The sequence below is a fragment of the Lissotriton vulgaris genome, chromosome 2_1, assembly GCF_964263255.1.
Source record: "Lissotriton vulgaris chromosome 2_1, aLisVul1.2, whole genome shotgun sequence".
In the NCBI taxonomy this organism is placed as follows: Eukaryota; Metazoa; Chordata; class Amphibia; order Caudata; family Salamandridae; genus Lissotriton; species Lissotriton vulgaris.
The window spans coordinates 1,557,778,823-1,557,797,416 of record NC_141687.1 but is presented as its reverse complement, the minus strand read 5'-3'; the positions used below and the strand labels follow the sequence as shown (position 1 = coordinate 1,557,797,416).

Here is an 18,594-nt window from a genome sequence, read left to right as displayed (position 1 = left end):
GTTATTATTGGTGGAATTGGTAGCTGCCCCGCAAAGCCCATCTGTGAAGTGCAATAACAGGAGTGTTAAACCTGTGATTTTTTGCATCAGAAACACAACTCATATTAAAGTGCGTGCTCCTATCACCACCCCACTTAGGACATCATGGGGTTAACTAAAGGGAGAGAAATTGAGGCGAGGGACCTTGAGAGGACACCACACACTGACGCGGGCACCTTTCCCATGAGCACTGAAGAGGATTTGATACCCTCCCACCGCTCTGGGCTCTCCCTCAAGATAAACTAGACATCATACTGAAAGAAATCAGGGAGTCTTGCACAGTGCTAGAACAACAATTAGGGTCCCTTGCCACCGAGGTTACCCTACTCAGAGTGGATCACAAAAACCTTGCAGATAAACTGAATACTAACACAGCAACACTTCATGATGTGGTCCCTTGGCAAAAGGAACAATCAGAAACTGTGAAAAAGCTCCAGCATCAGGACTCCGTACTGCAGGACAGGGTGGAAGCCGCCGAAGGGCGCTCGCGCTGGAACTTCTGCATCATTGGGCTGCTGGAGAACAGCGAGGGCCCAAATGCAACTCAATACATGGAGACCTGGTTGAACATGGTGGTGGCCCAGGAAGGGCTCTCGGAAACTGTTCTGTATGGAGCGGGTGCACAGGGTCCCTGCCAGGATGAGAGCAGAGCATCAAGGGCCCTCCCTCGTCCTATAGTAGCCCGAATACTCAACAACTGGAACACTATTCTACTCAATACACACGAAAAGGCACTGATCTCTAACGGCAGCATGTCTTCTTGTTTCCCGACTACATCTTACATGTTCAGAAGTAACGTGCCTCGTACCATGGAATCCAGCAACACTTTCAATCCCTGAATTTGAAATATGCCCTACAGTACCCTGCCCAGCTCAAATTTACCCACAAACAAAAAAGCAACTTCTTAGACACTCCTGTCGAGGCATGGGAATGGCTTGAACATACCTTCCCTGACCTCCCCATTGCAGAGGCCTAAGACGTCCAGCTACACAGGTCACACGGAGACCGCAGACAAAGTCTCAGAACAGGAAACCGGAATGCCGTGAGGAGGACCTATTGCCCACCCCATAACAGATGTTGGAGGGTCAACAAGCAGCTATACTATCTACAACGACACTTTGGGAAGAGCATCAAATTACAGATAAAGAATCCTCATCAGGCAACGCGATTCACTCGAAACCGACAATATCCAGCCGCTCTTCCCCTCTATGACATCACAGATGGCAAATGACTTGCTGGGTTGAGGGGTTCCAGGTTGATTGCTATGCAGGGGTACCGAATAGTATTGCAATTTACTCACTCTCCTGTGCTACAGCACTGGTGCCTTAGCAGAGGTACGTGCTGGGACACAATCCCTTGCTGAGTGTAAATGCCCCTGGGTATTGCGTAATGCATCTGCAAAGGTATGTTACTTTGATAAACTGTAGACGAATGGATGTTACTACTGACACATTACTTAGTTGCTGGTGCGCAGGTCCCTCTGGGCGATCACGCTAGGACTTACTTGGTGTCTACGTTGTCTGTTGCTCCTAAATGGCCCCTTTGGCAGATGCACTTTACGCAACAAAATGGTTATGTTATGCTGCTATGTATGTTTGGTCGAACAATGTTCTCCAGTTGGAACTTGCATTGGGGTTTTCTTGGGGGTTCACGACGGGTGCCACACAAACACATTGCTCCGACCTTATAGACCTGACTTGGGCGAATGCACGGAAATTATAACACACATGGCAGCAACCCAACACTATAACTTCACCACTTGTTCGTGGGATGGGATCAATTAATAAGCGACACTGAATACATGCACAACTGGCCAGGAGTGAGGCATATATAGTCTTTTTACAGGAGACTCGTCTGTCCACCTCGAAGGCGGCTAAACTTGAAAAGAAATGGAGGGGGCAGCTATTTCATACAACATACTTAGCGTTTGCACAGGGAGATGCAATCTGGATCAGGGCGGGGGTCCCTTTTATCGCACAAGATACGCTTATAGACACCAATGGTAGATACACTATGGTTCAGGGCATGCTAGATGGCACACCAGTGACTTTTGGGAGCCTCTATGCCCTGAACATCATGTTCGCAACGTTGGCTTTCTTATTGACGATATACTATTTATGCGTCAACAAGCCACGAAGGTTGCTGCAACATGTTTCACCATCTTGAAATGGTTGTGAAAAATTGTGTGGATGATTCCTTGCCCTTCTCAGAGAACAGTAGTCCAGGCTTTTGTTACATCTAGGCAGGACTAAGGTAACATCCTCTATCTTGGAGCTAACAAAGATGTGATACGGAAGCTACAGAGAGTCCACAACTCCGCGGCCAGATTGCTTTGTCGAATTCCTAGGACAGCTTTTATCTCTGCTTCTTTGAGGGACCTTCACTGGTTAAGAGTTGAAAATCGGATTAAGTTTAAAGCTCTGAACTATATGTTCAGAATCAGGCACGGTATGGCCCCCACGTATGTGCAAAATCTAGTCCATCCGTATATGCCTTCACGCACCCTTAGATCTACTACGCAGGCTAAATTTCAGGTGCCTAAGATTAGACTATCCCGTATGGGTGGCCGTTCTTTTTCTTATTTAGGCCCTGTTCTGTGGAATGTTCTTCTGATGTCTCGTCATACAAAGACGAGTGTAACACTGTTTCGTAAATCACTGAAAACTTGTCTTTTTAATTTGTAAGTTCCATTCCTCTTCTCTGGGTGTTTCTGTTGGGCCCCGGGAAACCCTTTTTGGGTAGCTGCTGCGCCTAGATATACATTTAAACTAAAAAAATTATAAAAACATGGAGCAAAACACCTTTCTTACTCAGGTGGGCGCAGCGCTCGTGTATTGGACCACATACCCCTGGATAGTAGGGTGGAGATTTTAATGCAGTCTTGGACACCAACTTGGATTGGTCCCACCCCCCACTGCCAGGTGTGATATCAATACGGGAGGCTAGAGCCCTACAGACGTGGTCTCAGGAATGGACACTGAAGGATGCATGGCAAATTCGAAACATAGGTATGTGCAAATATTCTTATATACACAGAAAGTACACACAAATGTGGACATACAGGGCAATCTGCTAGCGCTTTGATTAGGAATGCTTCCCCGCCTACACCGATACTTGAGCTAGTCACCCAGACTGAAAGCTGTGTAACCACAAGAACTAAATTAATGAGGTATTCTATGATTATTATAAGTCTCTTTACTCAGTCCCACACTAGGTGAACTTGAATGAGATTGAAGGCTTCCTGGACACAGTGTGCTTGCCCGGCAGATGACAAGGTGTCGCTCGTAGCGCCTACAACAGTTGCTGAAATCCGTACTGCCATTAGGGAACTTCCTAAAAACAAGACCCCAGGCTCATATGGCCTCCCCCTAGAATTTTATCCTACTTTCGCCTACTAGCTGGCTCCTTGGCTGGAGCGGCTATACCGATAATATCTATGGGCAGGGTCACTACCCCCACCACAGTGGAGGCCCTGTTGACCTCGCTGCCAAAATGGGTCAGAGACCAAACTGACATTTCCTCATATAGACCACTCTCATTGCTTTATACAGAATACAAAATACAAAATGCTTGGCAAAATACGTTCCATTCGCCTCCTCCCACTATTACCAAGATTGATACGCTTCCATCAAGGTGGTTTTGTTTCCACGCGCAGTACCTCACTAAATATATGCACGCTCTACCATGTCATGTCTCCCTGTCCAGAGACTCTCACTGGTGCAGGGTGCTTATCGCTGGACCTTCGCCAGGCCTTCGATACACTGGGTTGGGATTAAATGTTGGCCACTCTTTGGAAGTTTGGGTTCCCATCCATTTTCATTCATTGGAATAACCTGTAGTACACTACCCCTACTGCCCGGGTTTCGCACTGGGGCACATATATCGCAGGCCTATGATATACAAAAGGGCACGAGACTGGGGTGTCCCCTCTCACCCATGTTGTTTGTGCTCACGCTCGAACCCCTAGCATGTCGACTGGGATATCCCTATTAACCATATGGTCCACGCATTGTCACTGTATGCGGACAGCATAAGGCTCTCAAAAGATCTGTGGAAAAACTTGGATACGGTTGCTCTCACCTTTTCCCAGTTTGAATCCCTCATAGGACTTCATAAAAATTTCGGGAAATCACATGCATTTTCCTTTAGGGACAATCTTCATCTACAAGCCATACCCTTTGGTTAACATGAGATAGCTGTGGCCCCTACTACTTTTCGATATCTGGGGATACTGATATATAGAGATCCAAATGACATACTGGATGGGAATCAAATGAAGGCAATTGTCTCATTGCATTCTCAGGTTGCTTTCTGGACATCACTGGCAATTTCCAATTTGGTGATGCTTAGAGGAATCCTCTAATTCTTTAAAAATCTACCAGCAGTGATTTTCAGCTCAACTTTCTGCGCACTAAACACCCTTCTGGTTGAATTAATGTGAGGTGCAGGTCGTCGTCGTATTTGCTTAGCGAAGCTGCAACTCCCATCTGAGGATAGAAGGATGGGGGCACCTGACTTTGTGAATACTGCTTGGCGGGGCAACTACAATGGCTCTCATAATGGTTGGCGGGATGAAACCGGCAAGAAATAGCTAACACACCCCAAAGCTTCATAGACTTAGTCCCAATGTCAGCCTGGTGCTACTCAATACTGGACCTACTTACTGGAAACTAGCCCTGAAATATATTGCAAACACCACCACGTATGCTACTAATATACCACTCCTCGGACTTCCCACTCCCACGGGTACACTAACGAGATGCAAGCTGTCTCCATGGGCACGGGCGAGCATGTCAGAAGTGGAAGCACTGTTCAGAGATGGAATATTACTCACCCACAAAGACTTCATACACAAGCAAGGGCTCACTGGGCTGCTCTTTATGGTACATGCCAGGCTGGTACGATACATCAAGCGACATTGGGCACCAGATGGATGAGATTGAACCGGACACCAATGAATTAGTTCATTCACTACACTTGATGGGGACTGGCAGAAACCTGAATCACTGTTGTATCGTAGTATCCGCTCACACCAACCCTCACCTCTTTTACCAGTACAGCACACCTGGGAGAGAGCTATTAATAGAACACTTCTAGACAGATAGTGGAAGACTATATTAGAATACCCCTAGAGGGTATCCCACAACTCAAATTTATAAAATTCATGATAACACAGAGCACAGAATACACTCCATTTTCCCAAACTACAGCAGCGTGTCCCAGGTGCCCTGAACAAGATGCCAATTTCCTTCACATGCTCTGGGACTGCCCAGTCCTGCTTTCATATTGGCCCCACGTTACCTCGGCCCTAGAAAAGGTAGTTGGGGGCCCTCATGGCAGACGGAGTAAAGTTGCCCCGTAGGTCTCTACCCACGGAGAAAGGGTTACGGAGTCCAGGCCAAATGTGCAGATCTAGCACCCATTTTGGAAAAACACAGCATCACCAGGCTGTGGAAATCTGCCGGCCCTCCCAGGGTATTGGCATGGAAAGAAGAACTAAAGCACTGGAGACTAGCAGAGAGTGGTGCTCTTCGCCAGGAACAGCGCCAGGGCCTACGGAAAAGACCTGCAGAAATGAGCCGTGAATTCTACCTAGAGTCCTTTAAGGCTTCAGACACAATTAACTCCCAGTGACATACCATTATTAAACCTGCACGGCTCTGGACCAATTTGGCTGTGTATTGGTTAGTTCTTGCAAGCATGCTCACCTTGCTCCCCCTGCCCTCCTCACTACTACACACAAACTTACAAACACAATGGGTTACAAAAACATCTTCTCGATGTCTGCCATCCCACGAACATGAACATATAGGTACCCAAGACGCACCACCCCTATCCCCCTCCACTTCCCCCTACGCACCTGTCCCTTTGAATGTAGTATTAGGCTAAGTAAATTGATATGTTCCTAAAGCCGGGGTGAACTATTATAGGTAACCACAACTGTACCAACACAGTACCTTGCATTATGTATTCACTGCTGTAGAAGACGCAGACTCTCACTCATTCCACAATATGTTGTTACCAAATGTGACCCACAGTACTCACCGATATTGTATATGTATGTTATCACATGGAATGAAAGGCTTTGAGAAACCCAATAACATTTTTTATTAAAAGAAAAAAAACTGATGCATCTAGAAACAAAGTAAGCAAGAAGGGTTGTCATAAACGCTCCCAAAACAACGACAAACCGGTGTAAAACTGTTACCAACGTAGGTCGGATAAAGGCCGCAGAGGACTATGAACACTAAGACTATGGAGAGAGCCTGCCCTGAAAAAGTTAACAAATGTAAAAAAAAAGTACATATCAACCCTTGGCAGCTCTGGATCCCACATCTAAGGAGGTACTGAAAAAAAGTTCTATTGTCGCCAACACTTAAATGACTAATATCTCGGCTATCTTTGTATATTTCATATCTCCAATATGTCAATTGTGATTTCAGTTGTGGGACATCAATCATATAGTTGGAAGATGCCTCTTCGTAATATTAAGGGAATCTGATAACTAGAAAGCCATCAGAACAACTATTGCTTAAGAACACCAGCTCTGTGGTAGGTGGATAATGAAGCAACAACAGAGATGTGTAAATAACGAAACTGCTTTGGAATGGGTTAAAGAATAGTGAAGAGTGCTGCTCGGGCCACCAATGGTTGGACTAAGGTGCAGAAACTGCCTTCTATGTTGAGGTTTATATGGAAATGGTCGAACTAAGTTGGTGGTCCCCGACTGTGAAGTTAGTGTTTAAGGAGACATGAATGTTTACAGGGACTTCAAAAAGGTGTAGCACATGTTACAACTAGTTTGCATTTGGTACCACTGGCACTGACAAGGTGGGGGGGGGCAGGGCCACTAGCATTAGTTGACAAACAAATAACCATGTAATGTCACCTGAGGAAAAAAGATCACACGTTTACAATCCCTCTATTCAGAAGAATCAATGCCAACAGAGGATGAGCGTGGGTTGCGTTGTGAGTAGTTTTTTTTGGTTAATTGGGATAATCAAAGGCTGTCCATATTGGAGAGTGCTTCTTGGTCATGTAAATAGTAGGAGAGATCATCTTGGCATATATAACAAAAAGCTAAAATGGCTTCCAGTTAGTCGAACTTTCTGAAAGCACTCTGCACCAGCAATGCTAGCATTTTAAAGGGATGGGCCCTTTTTGGAACCAGGGGACTTCTAGGAATCTTTTTTTACGTCAAGTCTGGGCAGCGCATGCGCTGCTCAGCGAGCCATGTTGCATTGGAGTACGTACTTGAAGCTCCGCCTACTATCCACCCATATTGGTCATTGGCTTATGTCATTGTCCTTCATAAATGCTGGCTTCGGATTCATTATTAGGCTTGTTAGTCCTTCCTTAGTACTGCCTTGTCTTCATTGGTAACCTCCCATGAGGACAGGCCCTTTTAATTCGGTTGTTACAAGGTACATCTTCTTTAGTCTGTAAGCACTATTTCCTTTATTGAGTTTCTCTTACTGCAGGACTGTCTCTTGTGGGCAGTTGTGACCACCGGAATGTTTATTTAACTCATTGCAAATCGGGAATTCTTCAGGGGCAAAGGAAGACAGAAGGGGGCAACTCAGCGATGCCTTGAAGCATTTGGAATGCAATAGGCTTCACATTTGCAAGAGTTTCAACTATTGGCATTGTAAATGACAATGCCTTTTATTTGTTTTAAAAACCAAAACATAAATAAAAGGCATTGTCATTTACAATGCCAATAGCTCAAACTCAGGTAAATGGGTTTTCTATTGTATTGCAGATGCTGTTTATTAAATAGGGAATGGTGTAAAATATGGCAGAATACAAAACGTGTATATCAAATGCTGAACTGTGCACAGAGGAAAAAAAGTGCAGCACTGAATTTAGAAAAGAGCAAGTCATGACATTTTCTTCTGTTAGTCAACTTGGGTTAGTTTTGACCCAAGGAGCTTAATAGTAGATATGCCCTTTAGCCACAAGTAAACTATTTTCACTAGAATACTATAGCAATGCCGGTTACATGCAGCATTGGGCTAATAAACATCTGAATTATATTCATACTATACAGTTTTCCAATTTGAGATCAACTTTGACCCAAAACTGTTTTAATAGCCAAAGCAATCCATACCAATGCAATCTGCTGTTTGATACGGTCTCTGGCAGCTTTTTCTTCAGCCTTCTCTTTAGTACGCTCCTCCAATAATCTTTTAGCCAAGTCATCTTCATGTCTTCTTTTAAACTCCAAGACTTCTTTCCCAGTTTTTCTTCTTTCTATTTCCTTTTTTATTTCATTCTAGGTGGAAAGAAATCATAACTGGAGTGAAATTGCTGAGAAATCCAATTATGCTCAATCAAATGGATATTCCTTCATTCAACCACAGACCTCCATGTTTATTCAAAACTTGACAACTATGAATAGGATGCTGGCTTTAGCCCCTTCGATGCTCATGACGAGCTCAGCTCGTCATGACCACACCCGTTTTTATTATGGCCCAGCACAGGGGAGGGATTTCACCAGCAGGGATGTGGTTAATAATCTTCAACACATTTTTGACAATGGTACTAAAAAAGTACAAACTCCAACCAAGCACAAAGGTACTCAGATAGTGGTGGTAAGATAATTCTGACCTATGTGATGGTAACAAAATAAATATTCTAGGTCGTGCATTATAAGTGACTGGGAAGTGGTAAAAGCTGCATCTCCTAACACCGTAAAGGAACCCAGCTATCTTGGAGTGATACTCACAGGGGCATTCTCATTCAGCCCTCTGCAGTTGAGGTCCTGGTGTAAATTGGAAAGAGGAGAAGAAGGGAAACAAAAATATGGATCAAGTATTGACTCTCGTGAGGAGGAGGAACAAATGGAGCAGGCAAATACAAATGGCATGTTTCGTTTTCAACATTACCTGCTCCTCTGTTTTCTGCTTTTGTTCTTGTCTTTCTTCTAGTTTTTTGGTAATTCTAAACAGAACACAGTACACTTTAGATGAGGTTTCATTTAAAATGTCCTAGTTTACATGTAAACATTTAACACAATGTAACGTCTGATATAAAAGTCAAAAACTTTAAAGTGAAGTAAATCTAGGTTGGAATCAAGAAAAGAAATACCTCTCACAAACAAAAGTTCATATGTCAGAATTCAATTGTGTGCTTTCTTGCATTCCCAAACCAAAAACATCATGGTTTTTCTTTATTTTCCATTAATTTTAATTAGCCAAAACCTTTGAAATCAGAAAGGTCTTTTGTGGTCAAGAAGTGGAACATAACTGAATTAATGTTCAAGTGATGCAGGAACTGCGAGACTTTATGGCTCTTAAATGACACAAAAGTTGTATAACATGAGACCACCCAAACATTAGAGAACTTGAACTTACCGTCACAATTGGACTCTCTAGCCACCATGCCCTGCCAAGGATCAATTAACTGTGATTTAAGCAAAAGGCCACTATTCTTGCCCTCTCCCATTTTAAATACAAATGAAAAGTTAATAATAAATATACTCATTAAGAATGCTATAAAACAAAAGACTAAACATATAGAAACAAACCTTTCAATTTTCTCTGAAATCTCCTCTGCAGACCTCGGATCTGTTGATGCCTCTGTAGAACCAGAAGCAGCTTCTTGAGAAGGGTTAACTTCTACGAGATCTTGTACTGGTTTAAAAATATTCAGTAAAAACACAATATAAGCCAATTAGAAATTACTTCTGATGAACAAATTGTAATGTGAGAATAGGTAATATGTTACTATTCTACAGCAGTATAAATACAAATAGTAAGGTAAGATTGGGTAATATGTTACTGCTCTACAAAAGTATACAAAACACTATAAAATAAAAAGGTATTCTTGAAATAAAAACCCATTATATATATTTCATAGCATTCTGCATTTATAAGGGCACCAAGATATAAAATGTGTTCCATATGAACCATTTACCATTACCTGGGAACATGCCCGGCAGCCATACTCATGCTGTCTCTTTTACAGAGGCCAACCACTCTAGGACTGGGTCCTTCTCATTTGGGTTTGAATTATCATAGCATTATATGTGTTACCTCTATTTTATAAGCACGGTCAGTGGATAGTGTGTACATTTCACACCATTGTGCTTTTCATTCCTTATAGAAGTTTAATTAAGCAATTCATGACAACAATCACATAAATCTATCTACTCCATGCAAGGAAAACGTTTGCCATTTCATAAAGTGTTGCTTCTAACACCAACACCAAATTCACACCATTGATGGACTACTATTATATTTGTTATCCATATCCTTCACTTGAAACGCGTGATGGACATTGTCTAGATCCCATACTAGCTCAAGGTGAATAAATACATCCAAGTCACCCTAACATAAAGTGACTATTCTTAGACCTGAAATGTAATTAATTAATTTTACAAGCCTTGAGTACAAGAGTTTTCTTTAAACTAATATCTGCTGTAGTATATGGTATTTTGTTCTCACTCAGTATGATAGGTTTGTTTCATTGGTCAGACTTAAAACCCTCAATTATTACAAGGATTAATGTTACAACAAAAAGCATTTAGTCTTGAAACTAAAAGACATAATTATGAAGAGTGCATATGGTAAGAATGAATAGACAAGAAACAGATTATTATTCATATTAACACATTAGGTTGGCCATGAGTTGGAGAAAACAATGTGGCACAAAGTTTCACAAATCAGTTAAGCAGATAACATTTCATCCGTCTTACAAATGTATAGTGTACTTTGACAAAACATGTGAATGATCACCTCACAATAGATGCTGCAGATTTGTTTTAAAGGCAAACAAGAACAATCTCTTTACTGTAACCAAACAATCATATGTAAATTATAGGGTCTATATGGACATATGGTAACACTGCTGCAGGCACCCACAAATTTAGAAGTAAGGAATACAACCAATCTTACTTAATGAAAAAAAGACATAACATGCTGTGCTCACATGACAGCCTCAAGATAAAGTCTAGTTTTGGCTTGCAGTTTCATTTTGTTTTCTCTATGTATCCAACATGGGTCTGTTAAGAATTTCTTCTGAATCGGCACCTGTGCTATTACTGCTGCAGAATCATTCTAAAGCCCTCTTTCTGATAATGGGATCAATCACCAAGAAGTAGCAACAATGCTGTAAAGGTTGTCTTTTTGTTTTTCTGTCTAGGGAGGACGATACTGGTAAAAGTATTACGCCATTGTTGCTAAGCATGCAAAGTATGCAGTTTCTCCATTTTGAGACTAATTGTTACTAGTCCTAGTTCCAGAAGGATAGGTCAAAGACCTTCCATCATAGAAAATCAACTGTTCAGCCAATCTCCGATCACCAGATGTAGTGCAAAAACCTGGTGGGCTACAGAATGCTGTCCAAGCAGATTCAATGATACTGCCAAAAGGGCAACACATGGCGCCCCCATCTGCTGCACTGCTCAAGTGAGGAACCTTTCCTCTTAAAGTAAACCACATTTCTTTCACTCTTAAACAAAGTATTCCATAGTAATCCCAAATTGTTAACTATCAAATAATCCATGTACTCCATATTTATTTGATCACTCCAGAGACAGGTGGGTTGGAATAGAATACTTCATTCCGCATTTTCAGATGCCATATGCTGCCAATCCAAGCATAAACATAGACCGGTGCTGTCAACCATCCTTCGAGCCAACAAAGTGATAACCCAATGCATTTCGAACTTTTAGTTCTTCGTCAGGGGTACTGCAATAAATAATAAAAAGGTGTATAAACAACGCGCTTCATGCCTGTAACTCGTAATATCAGCAAGGACCATACTGACTTGTGACCGTGATCTTCCTCATTAACCCACCTCATAAGTATTCATATTAACAAAAATACCTGAAAGGCATAAAAACATAATGTGCTTAATACATGTAAGTCGTAATGTCAACCACAATTGATATTCCCAAATTCTGACATAACCCCCTTACTTATCCCCCCACGCGAATCAAAATGCTCAAAGTTCAAAGCTCAAAGTTAAATAAAATGCTAAGTCCCACGAAATCTGTTCTCCAACCTCTTTCCTTAGGGAGTAATATGGAGTACATGGATTATTTGATAGTTAAAAACTTGGGATTACTATGGATTACTTCGTTTAAGAGTGAAAAAAATGTGGTTTACTTTAAGAGGAAAAGTTCCTCACTTGAGCAGTGCAGCAGCTGGAGGCGCCATGCGTCGCTCTTTTGGCAGTATCATTGATATGCTGTGTTTGGAGAGTCACAGCGCTGTTTTGCACGCAGTACTTGGCATTCAAAGCAAAATTGAATTATTTATTAAGGGAAGGAGTGCACCTGCCTCCCTACACTTGCTCTACACTTGTCCTAGCAGATTGGCCATTAGTGACAGATAATAAGGTTAATGAGGGAAGATTTAGTGGTGTAAGGCCAACCTTTGACCACAGCAATTAACTGTTGCCTAATTTGAAAGCAACCAACAAATCTACAAATGCTTCAAACATTCCACTTTGCATGCACACAATGGGGGAATGACATGGACACGGCTATGGTAGCAGAAAAGGCGGCCTATGTACATAGGGGCTTCCCTAAAAAATGGTCTAAGATCTGGGGAAACTGGAACGAACACTGAGGACACTTATGTGACCCACCACGGGAACCATCTGATTCGGAAACAAGCCCATAAAGGGACAGGCCTGTAACTTCCATTGTCCCGTTATACGGACGATTCTTGATGTAGGGGTAGTAAAAACTTACTTTATCATTATGCATATCAGTAAAGGTGGGGAGGCATGAGTAAGGAATTGTACGACGGCGCATCCAACCCTGAGGGTATAGACGATTGCAAAACTCCCACTGTTAAATGCTACAAGAGCCAAACGATTGTATGAATAATATGTTAAACAAAGTGTTGATGATTGAACGGTATTGATGTGTATAAAAAAAACTGATTCTGTAATTCTACGAACTGCCTTTAAATGACAATGGTGATGTGTACCTTGATGAAAAGCTCAATAAAATGTTTTAAAAAAAATAAAAAAATAAAAACATTCCACTTTGCAATATATATATATATATATATATATATATATATATATATATATATATATATATATATATATATATATATACATATATATATGGAAAATGCTACTTACCAGTATGCATCTGTTCTTGGCATGTAGAGATGCAGAGTTGTACACTTTGCATAGATCGTCATTTGGTGTTGGGCTCGGATGTCTACATGTTTTTGTCTTCGAGGAAGTGTTGCAGTCACGAGACTGGTGACTCCTCCTTCGATGGACAATGTGCATGGGCATCGACTCCATCATTAGATTGTTTTTGCCACTTAGGGTTAGATGAAGTAGTAAGAAGTAGAAAGATGTCCATGAGTGATGTATCTAAATAAGATCATACTGGAACAGATAGAGGTATCCAGGGAGGCGGGTGGGTGTGTATAACTCTGCAGCTCTACATGCCAAGAGCAGATGCATACTGGTAAGTAGCATTTTCCCTTCGAGGCATATGAGCTGCAGATTGTACACTAGGCCTGCACTATACAGCAGTATCCTCCTTAGCGGTGGCTACCTGTCACAGCTTAATTTGATCAGGTGCTTTCAGGTGCTCAGCACCAGCACTTCTTTCACAGAACCTGGCCCACCAATTTCTGTCCCTGCAGGTGGTGGTCTCAATGTTAATTGTCTAAATTCAAAATAAAAAGAACAACATACATTGCATGGTGACTGGCTGGTAAATGTTCATAGCCAGGCCAGCATACGCCTGTCCAGGCAGGCATGATTGTGTATCACCACGTTAGTGATGATGTCATCATGCCGATCAAAATCCAAGAAGCCATCCACAAACTATGGCTTGCATTCTATTCCCCGAGTCTGCTGCACCCTGCCACTGCCTGAGCCTAAGGCTCTCATTGATCAAAATCCAAGAAGCCATCCACAAACTATGGCTTGCATTCTATTCCCCGAGTCTGCTGCACCCTGCCACTGCCTGAGCCTAAGGCTCCCATTGATCAAAATCCAAGAAGCCATCCACAAACTATGGCTTGCATTCTATTCCCCCCAGTCTGCTGCACCCTGCCACTGCCTGAGCCTAAGGCTCCCATTGCATAATTGTAGCTGGGGGCTGGCTCATGACTGAGTTCAGGCAAGGAAGCTGCTAGAGCGCATTTGGAACTTGGGTGGGAGGGCTCTTTTTAAGAATGAACGAAAGTAAGTGTGGGCAGAGTAGTATATCCTGCAGCCCTGCATTGCTGCTATCCTCAACATGCTCAATGCGGCTGTGGACCAATACATCTTTTGGGTGCCATGGCGTCACCTGTAGAATCTGTGCCCGGCACAGCAGCATGGTAATTGCTGAGCGTGCGTAAGTCCAGTAGGCACCACAGCCATACTTACCGGCATTGGCAGCATTACGGCTGGGGACAATGCCTGTGCTGTAGCAGGCAGGGTAACAGCAAGCTGAGCAGTGGATGCTGATGCCGTCGCCATCCCTGGACCTACTAATTACAGGCAGCACTAGCAGTGACATCACCTGTTCTGCTCGAGCAGCCGTCTGTTCCGCAATAAACCCAGTCATATCGCACTGATTAATAAGTGCAAAAAAAGCATTTTCTTTGGTGTACATTTTTTTTTTTGCATTCGCTGTAGGTAAGAAAGCAAAACACGCCATCTTCCACTTCTTTAGGAATGACAACAGGAAAACGCAGAGTCAAAATAGCAGGGACATGTACAGGCTGACGACCGGGGTCACAGGCAGCAGCAGTGTTATAGATAAGAGAGAGAGAGCAGGAATAAAGAGGAAAAAGAATCAACAGGAGAGGAGAGAGATAAGACGGAGCTAAGTAGAAGAAAAGGAGAGCAAATCAGATACAAAGAGAAAGCAGCCATGACGTGAAGAAGTGTGTGTTAAGAAGAGAGAAGATAGAATGAAAGGATGTAGAGGACAGGACAGAGGAAAAAAAGCAGACAACTGATAAAACAGAGACACATCTAATCACTGCTAGAAGAGTGATAGTAAAGAGCCAAGATCGAGGGGCGAGAGAGCAGAGCGTGGATAACAGTGAAGAGGAAAAAGGGCAGGGCTAGAATGAATAGAGGGCAAATCAGAAATACAGGGAATAAGGTAACGCACCAGGTGTGACAAAAATTATAGAAAACAATTAGAGAGGTGAGAGGATAGACTCTTAGAGCTAAGACTTAGGGGACAGACAACAGATCAAGGTTAGAAGATAGAGACTGAGGCAGTGAGAGTGTTGAAAGTGGGGCTCACCGGAGGAAGAAGTGAGCTGTGGCCTCCTTGGCAAAATGTTCAGCACCTGCACTTCTATTTTTTTTTTTTACAAATTAAGCACTGCTACCTGTATCTGTTACAGTAGTTTAAAATAGTGTTTTAATACAGCCTGGCCCACACTAGCTTGTTGTTTTGCCTGCACATCTACACAATAGTGTTTTGTGAAGGTGTGCGGTGTGGCCCAAGTCGCTATAGAGGCCCCTAGTTAGCGTGTAGAATGAGCTCTAGGGGGGATGGTTAACGTTCGCTTGGCTTCAAGGTAGCATATTTGTATGCATTTTATAATCCACCTTGCAATTCCTGTTTTGGTACAGGATTGCCCTTATGAGGTGGGGAGAAAGCTACGAAAAGTTGTTTGGTTTGCCTAAAGGATTTTTTTCTTTAAATGTAGTAAAGTATTAGTCTTTTAACATCTACGGTGTGTAGAGCTCTTTCTGCCACTGAGTCTGGTTGGGGGAAGAATACTGATAGTTCAACAGACTGGTTTAGATGGAAGGCAGATACCACTTTGGGTAAAAAAAAATTGGTTTGTTCTAAGAACCACTTTGTTATGATGGATTTGTAAAGATGGTTCTTGTATGGTTAATGCCTGGAGTTCACTCACTCTTCTGAGAGATGTGATAGTGACTAAAAATGCTACTTTCCAAGTAAGGAACTGTAGTTCTCATTTGTGTAGAAGTTCAAAAGGAGGACCCATTAGTCTGGTAAGGACTACATTGAGATTCCACACTGGAGAGGGTGGTGCTCTAGGTGGAATTATTCTTTTAAGTCGTTCCATAAAGGCTTAGATAGCGGGAACCCTAAACAAAGACAAATGTGGTCTGCTTTGTAGGTAGGCTTCTATGGCAGCTAGATGTAACCTTATAGAAGTATACGCTAGGTTACATTGTTGTAGATGCAAGAGGTAACAGATGACGTTTTGAATGGAAGCGCCTAGTGGGTTGATTTTGTTGTGTGAGCATTAAATGACAAACCTCTTCCATTTTGCTGCATAGCATGACCTTGCGGGAGGGCGTCTAGCTTCTTTGATAATGTTCATACAGTCTGGCGGGAGATTAAGGTATGCAAACTTTAGGATTTCAGGAGCCAGATCGCAAGGTTGAGCGGATTGGGATCTGGGTGTCTTATCTCTCCATGGTTCTGAGTGAGAAGCTTCAATCAATCAATTAGACCATTTGTAAAGCTCACTACTCACTAGTGAGGGTCTCCAGGCGCTGGGAGGGGGGGGGGGGGAGGGGGGAAGAGGGTGTGCTGCTACTGCTCGAATAGCCAGGTCTTGAGTAGTCTCCTGAAGGTTAGTAGGTCCTGGGTATGCCGCCGGTTTCTCTTCGGAAGCGGGGGATGGTGGACAGGGCGAGATCGGCGGAGCGGAGCTGGTGGTTGGGGGGTGTAGAAGGTGAGTCGCTGGTGGAGGTATGCTGGTCCTGCGTTGTGGAGTGCTTTGTGTGTGTGGGTGAGGAGCTTGAAGGTGATCCTCTTTTTGATGGGGAGCCAGTGCAGCAGTGCAGGTCTCTCAGGGGGGGTGTGATGTGGCTGGGGCGAGGGATGTTGAGGATCAGGCGTGCGGAGGCGTTCTGAATGCTTTGTAGTCGTTTCAGGAGTTTGTCCGGGGATCCTGCGTAGAAGGCGTTTCTGTAGTCCAACCTGCTGCTGACGAGGGCCTGGGTGACCGTTCTTCTAGTTTCGGTGGGGATCCACCTGTAGATTTTGCGGAGCATGCAGAGGGTGTTGAAGCAGGAGGATGAGACGGCGTTGACCTGCTTTGTCATGGATAGAGTGGAGTAGAGAATGAACCCCAGGTTGCGTGCGTGGTCGGTGGGTGTCGGTGCTGTTCCCAGTGCGGTCGGCCACCAGAAGTCGTCCCAGGCTGAGGAGGTGGAGCAGATGATGAGGACTTCCGTCTTGTCCGAGTTTAGCTTCAGGCGGCTGTTCTTCATCCACTCGGAGACATTCCATCGTGGAGGTTGATTTTGGCGGAGAGGGGGTCCTTGTTGAGGGAGAGGATCAGTTGGGTGTCGTCGACGTAGGAGAGGATGTTGAGGTCGTGTAGTCGGGCGACAAGGGCAAGCAGTGCCATGTAGACGTTGAACAATGTCAGGCTGAGGGATGAGCCTTGGGGTGCGCCGCTGTTGATCTCAGTGGCTTCGGAGCTGAAAGGGGGGGGGAGGCAGACTCTCTGGGTTCTACCAGAGAGGAAGGAGGTGGTCCAGTCCAGAGCCTTGTCTCGGATCCCAGTGTCGTGGAGGCGTGTGCGTAGGGTGAGGTGGCAGACTGTGTCGAAGGCAGTTGGCAGGTCCAGTAGGATGAGGGCCGATTTCTCGCCGTTGTCCAGCAGGGCCCTGATGTCGTCGATGGCGGCGACGAGGGCAGTTTCGGTGCAGTGGTTGCTGCGGAACCCGGACTCGGACTGTCGAAGATGCTGTTCTCCTCAAGGTAGCGGGTCAGTTGTTTGTTGACGCTGTTGTCGATGACCTTTGCCGGGAACGGGAGCAGGGAGATGGGTCGGAAGTTCTTGAGGTCCTTAGGGTCGGCCTTTGGTTTCTTGAGTAAGGCGTTGATTTCAGCATGCTTCCAGCTCTCTGGGAAGGTAGCTGTCTCGAAGGAGATGTTGATGGCTTTCCGAAGATGGGGTGCAATGGTGGTGCTGGCTCTGTTGAAGATGTGGTGTGGGCATGGGTCTGATGGAGAGCCGGAGTGGATGGTGTTCAGGACTTTGATGGTGTGGTCGTCAATTATATTGGTCCAAGAGAGCAGGGGGTCGGTGCTGATGGTGGTCGGGGGGAGAGGGGCCGAAGGTCTCTGTGGCTGTCGGGGTGGTCGAGATGATGAAACGGTCATGGATGTCTGCGATCTTGCGATGGAAGAAGGTGGCAAGGGAGTCGCGTAGGTCTTGTGAGGGTGGTATGTCGGTGTTGGAGCTGGGGTTGAAGAGCTCTTTGCTGTTGTGTGCGTTGTTTTCTAGGCGGTCTTTGAGGGAGGTCCTTTTGGCGGATCTGATGAGCTGATGGGGTCTAAGGGTGGTGTTCTTGTGGGCAGCAAAACTGTCTGGTGTCTGTTCGCTGTGCCATTTCTTCTCTAGTTTTCGACAGGCTTGCTTGGAGGCCTGGAGGTCCTCTGAACTAGTTGGCTTTCTTGCAGGTGTGTCTGTTGGAGGGTTTCTTGATCGGGGCGAGAGAGTTGGTGCAGTCTTCGATCCACTGTGAGGTTGCGTGCCACGGTGTCGAGGTCTGTGGGGTCGGCGGGTGGGCTCCGGGCGAGGGTGGTGGTTTGCTGTTCTTTGGTGACTTTGCTCCGGCAGCGGC

At 44.3% G+C, this 18,594-nt stretch overlaps 1 protein-coding gene across 1 annotated transcript in view; it reads right to left on the bottom strand.

Annotated features, from left to right (window-relative positions):
• The window catches only part of UBXN4 (UBX domain protein 4), a 210,254-nt gene that overhangs the window by 96,674 nt on the left and 94,986 nt on the right, over positions 1-18,594 (bottom strand). Inside the window, exons 6-9 of the mRNA XM_086954984.1 lie at positions 9,569-9,674; positions 8,928-8,982; positions 8,768-8,803; positions 8,150-8,314 (exon numbers count right to left, since the gene is read on the bottom strand). Of these exons, the coding sequence (XP_086811110.1) occupies positions 8,150-8,314; positions 8,768-8,803; positions 8,928-8,982; positions 9,569-9,674 (362 nt within the window). The remainder of the gene's footprint in view (positions 1-8,149; positions 8,315-8,767; positions 8,804-8,927; positions 8,983-9,568; positions 9,675-18,594) is intronic.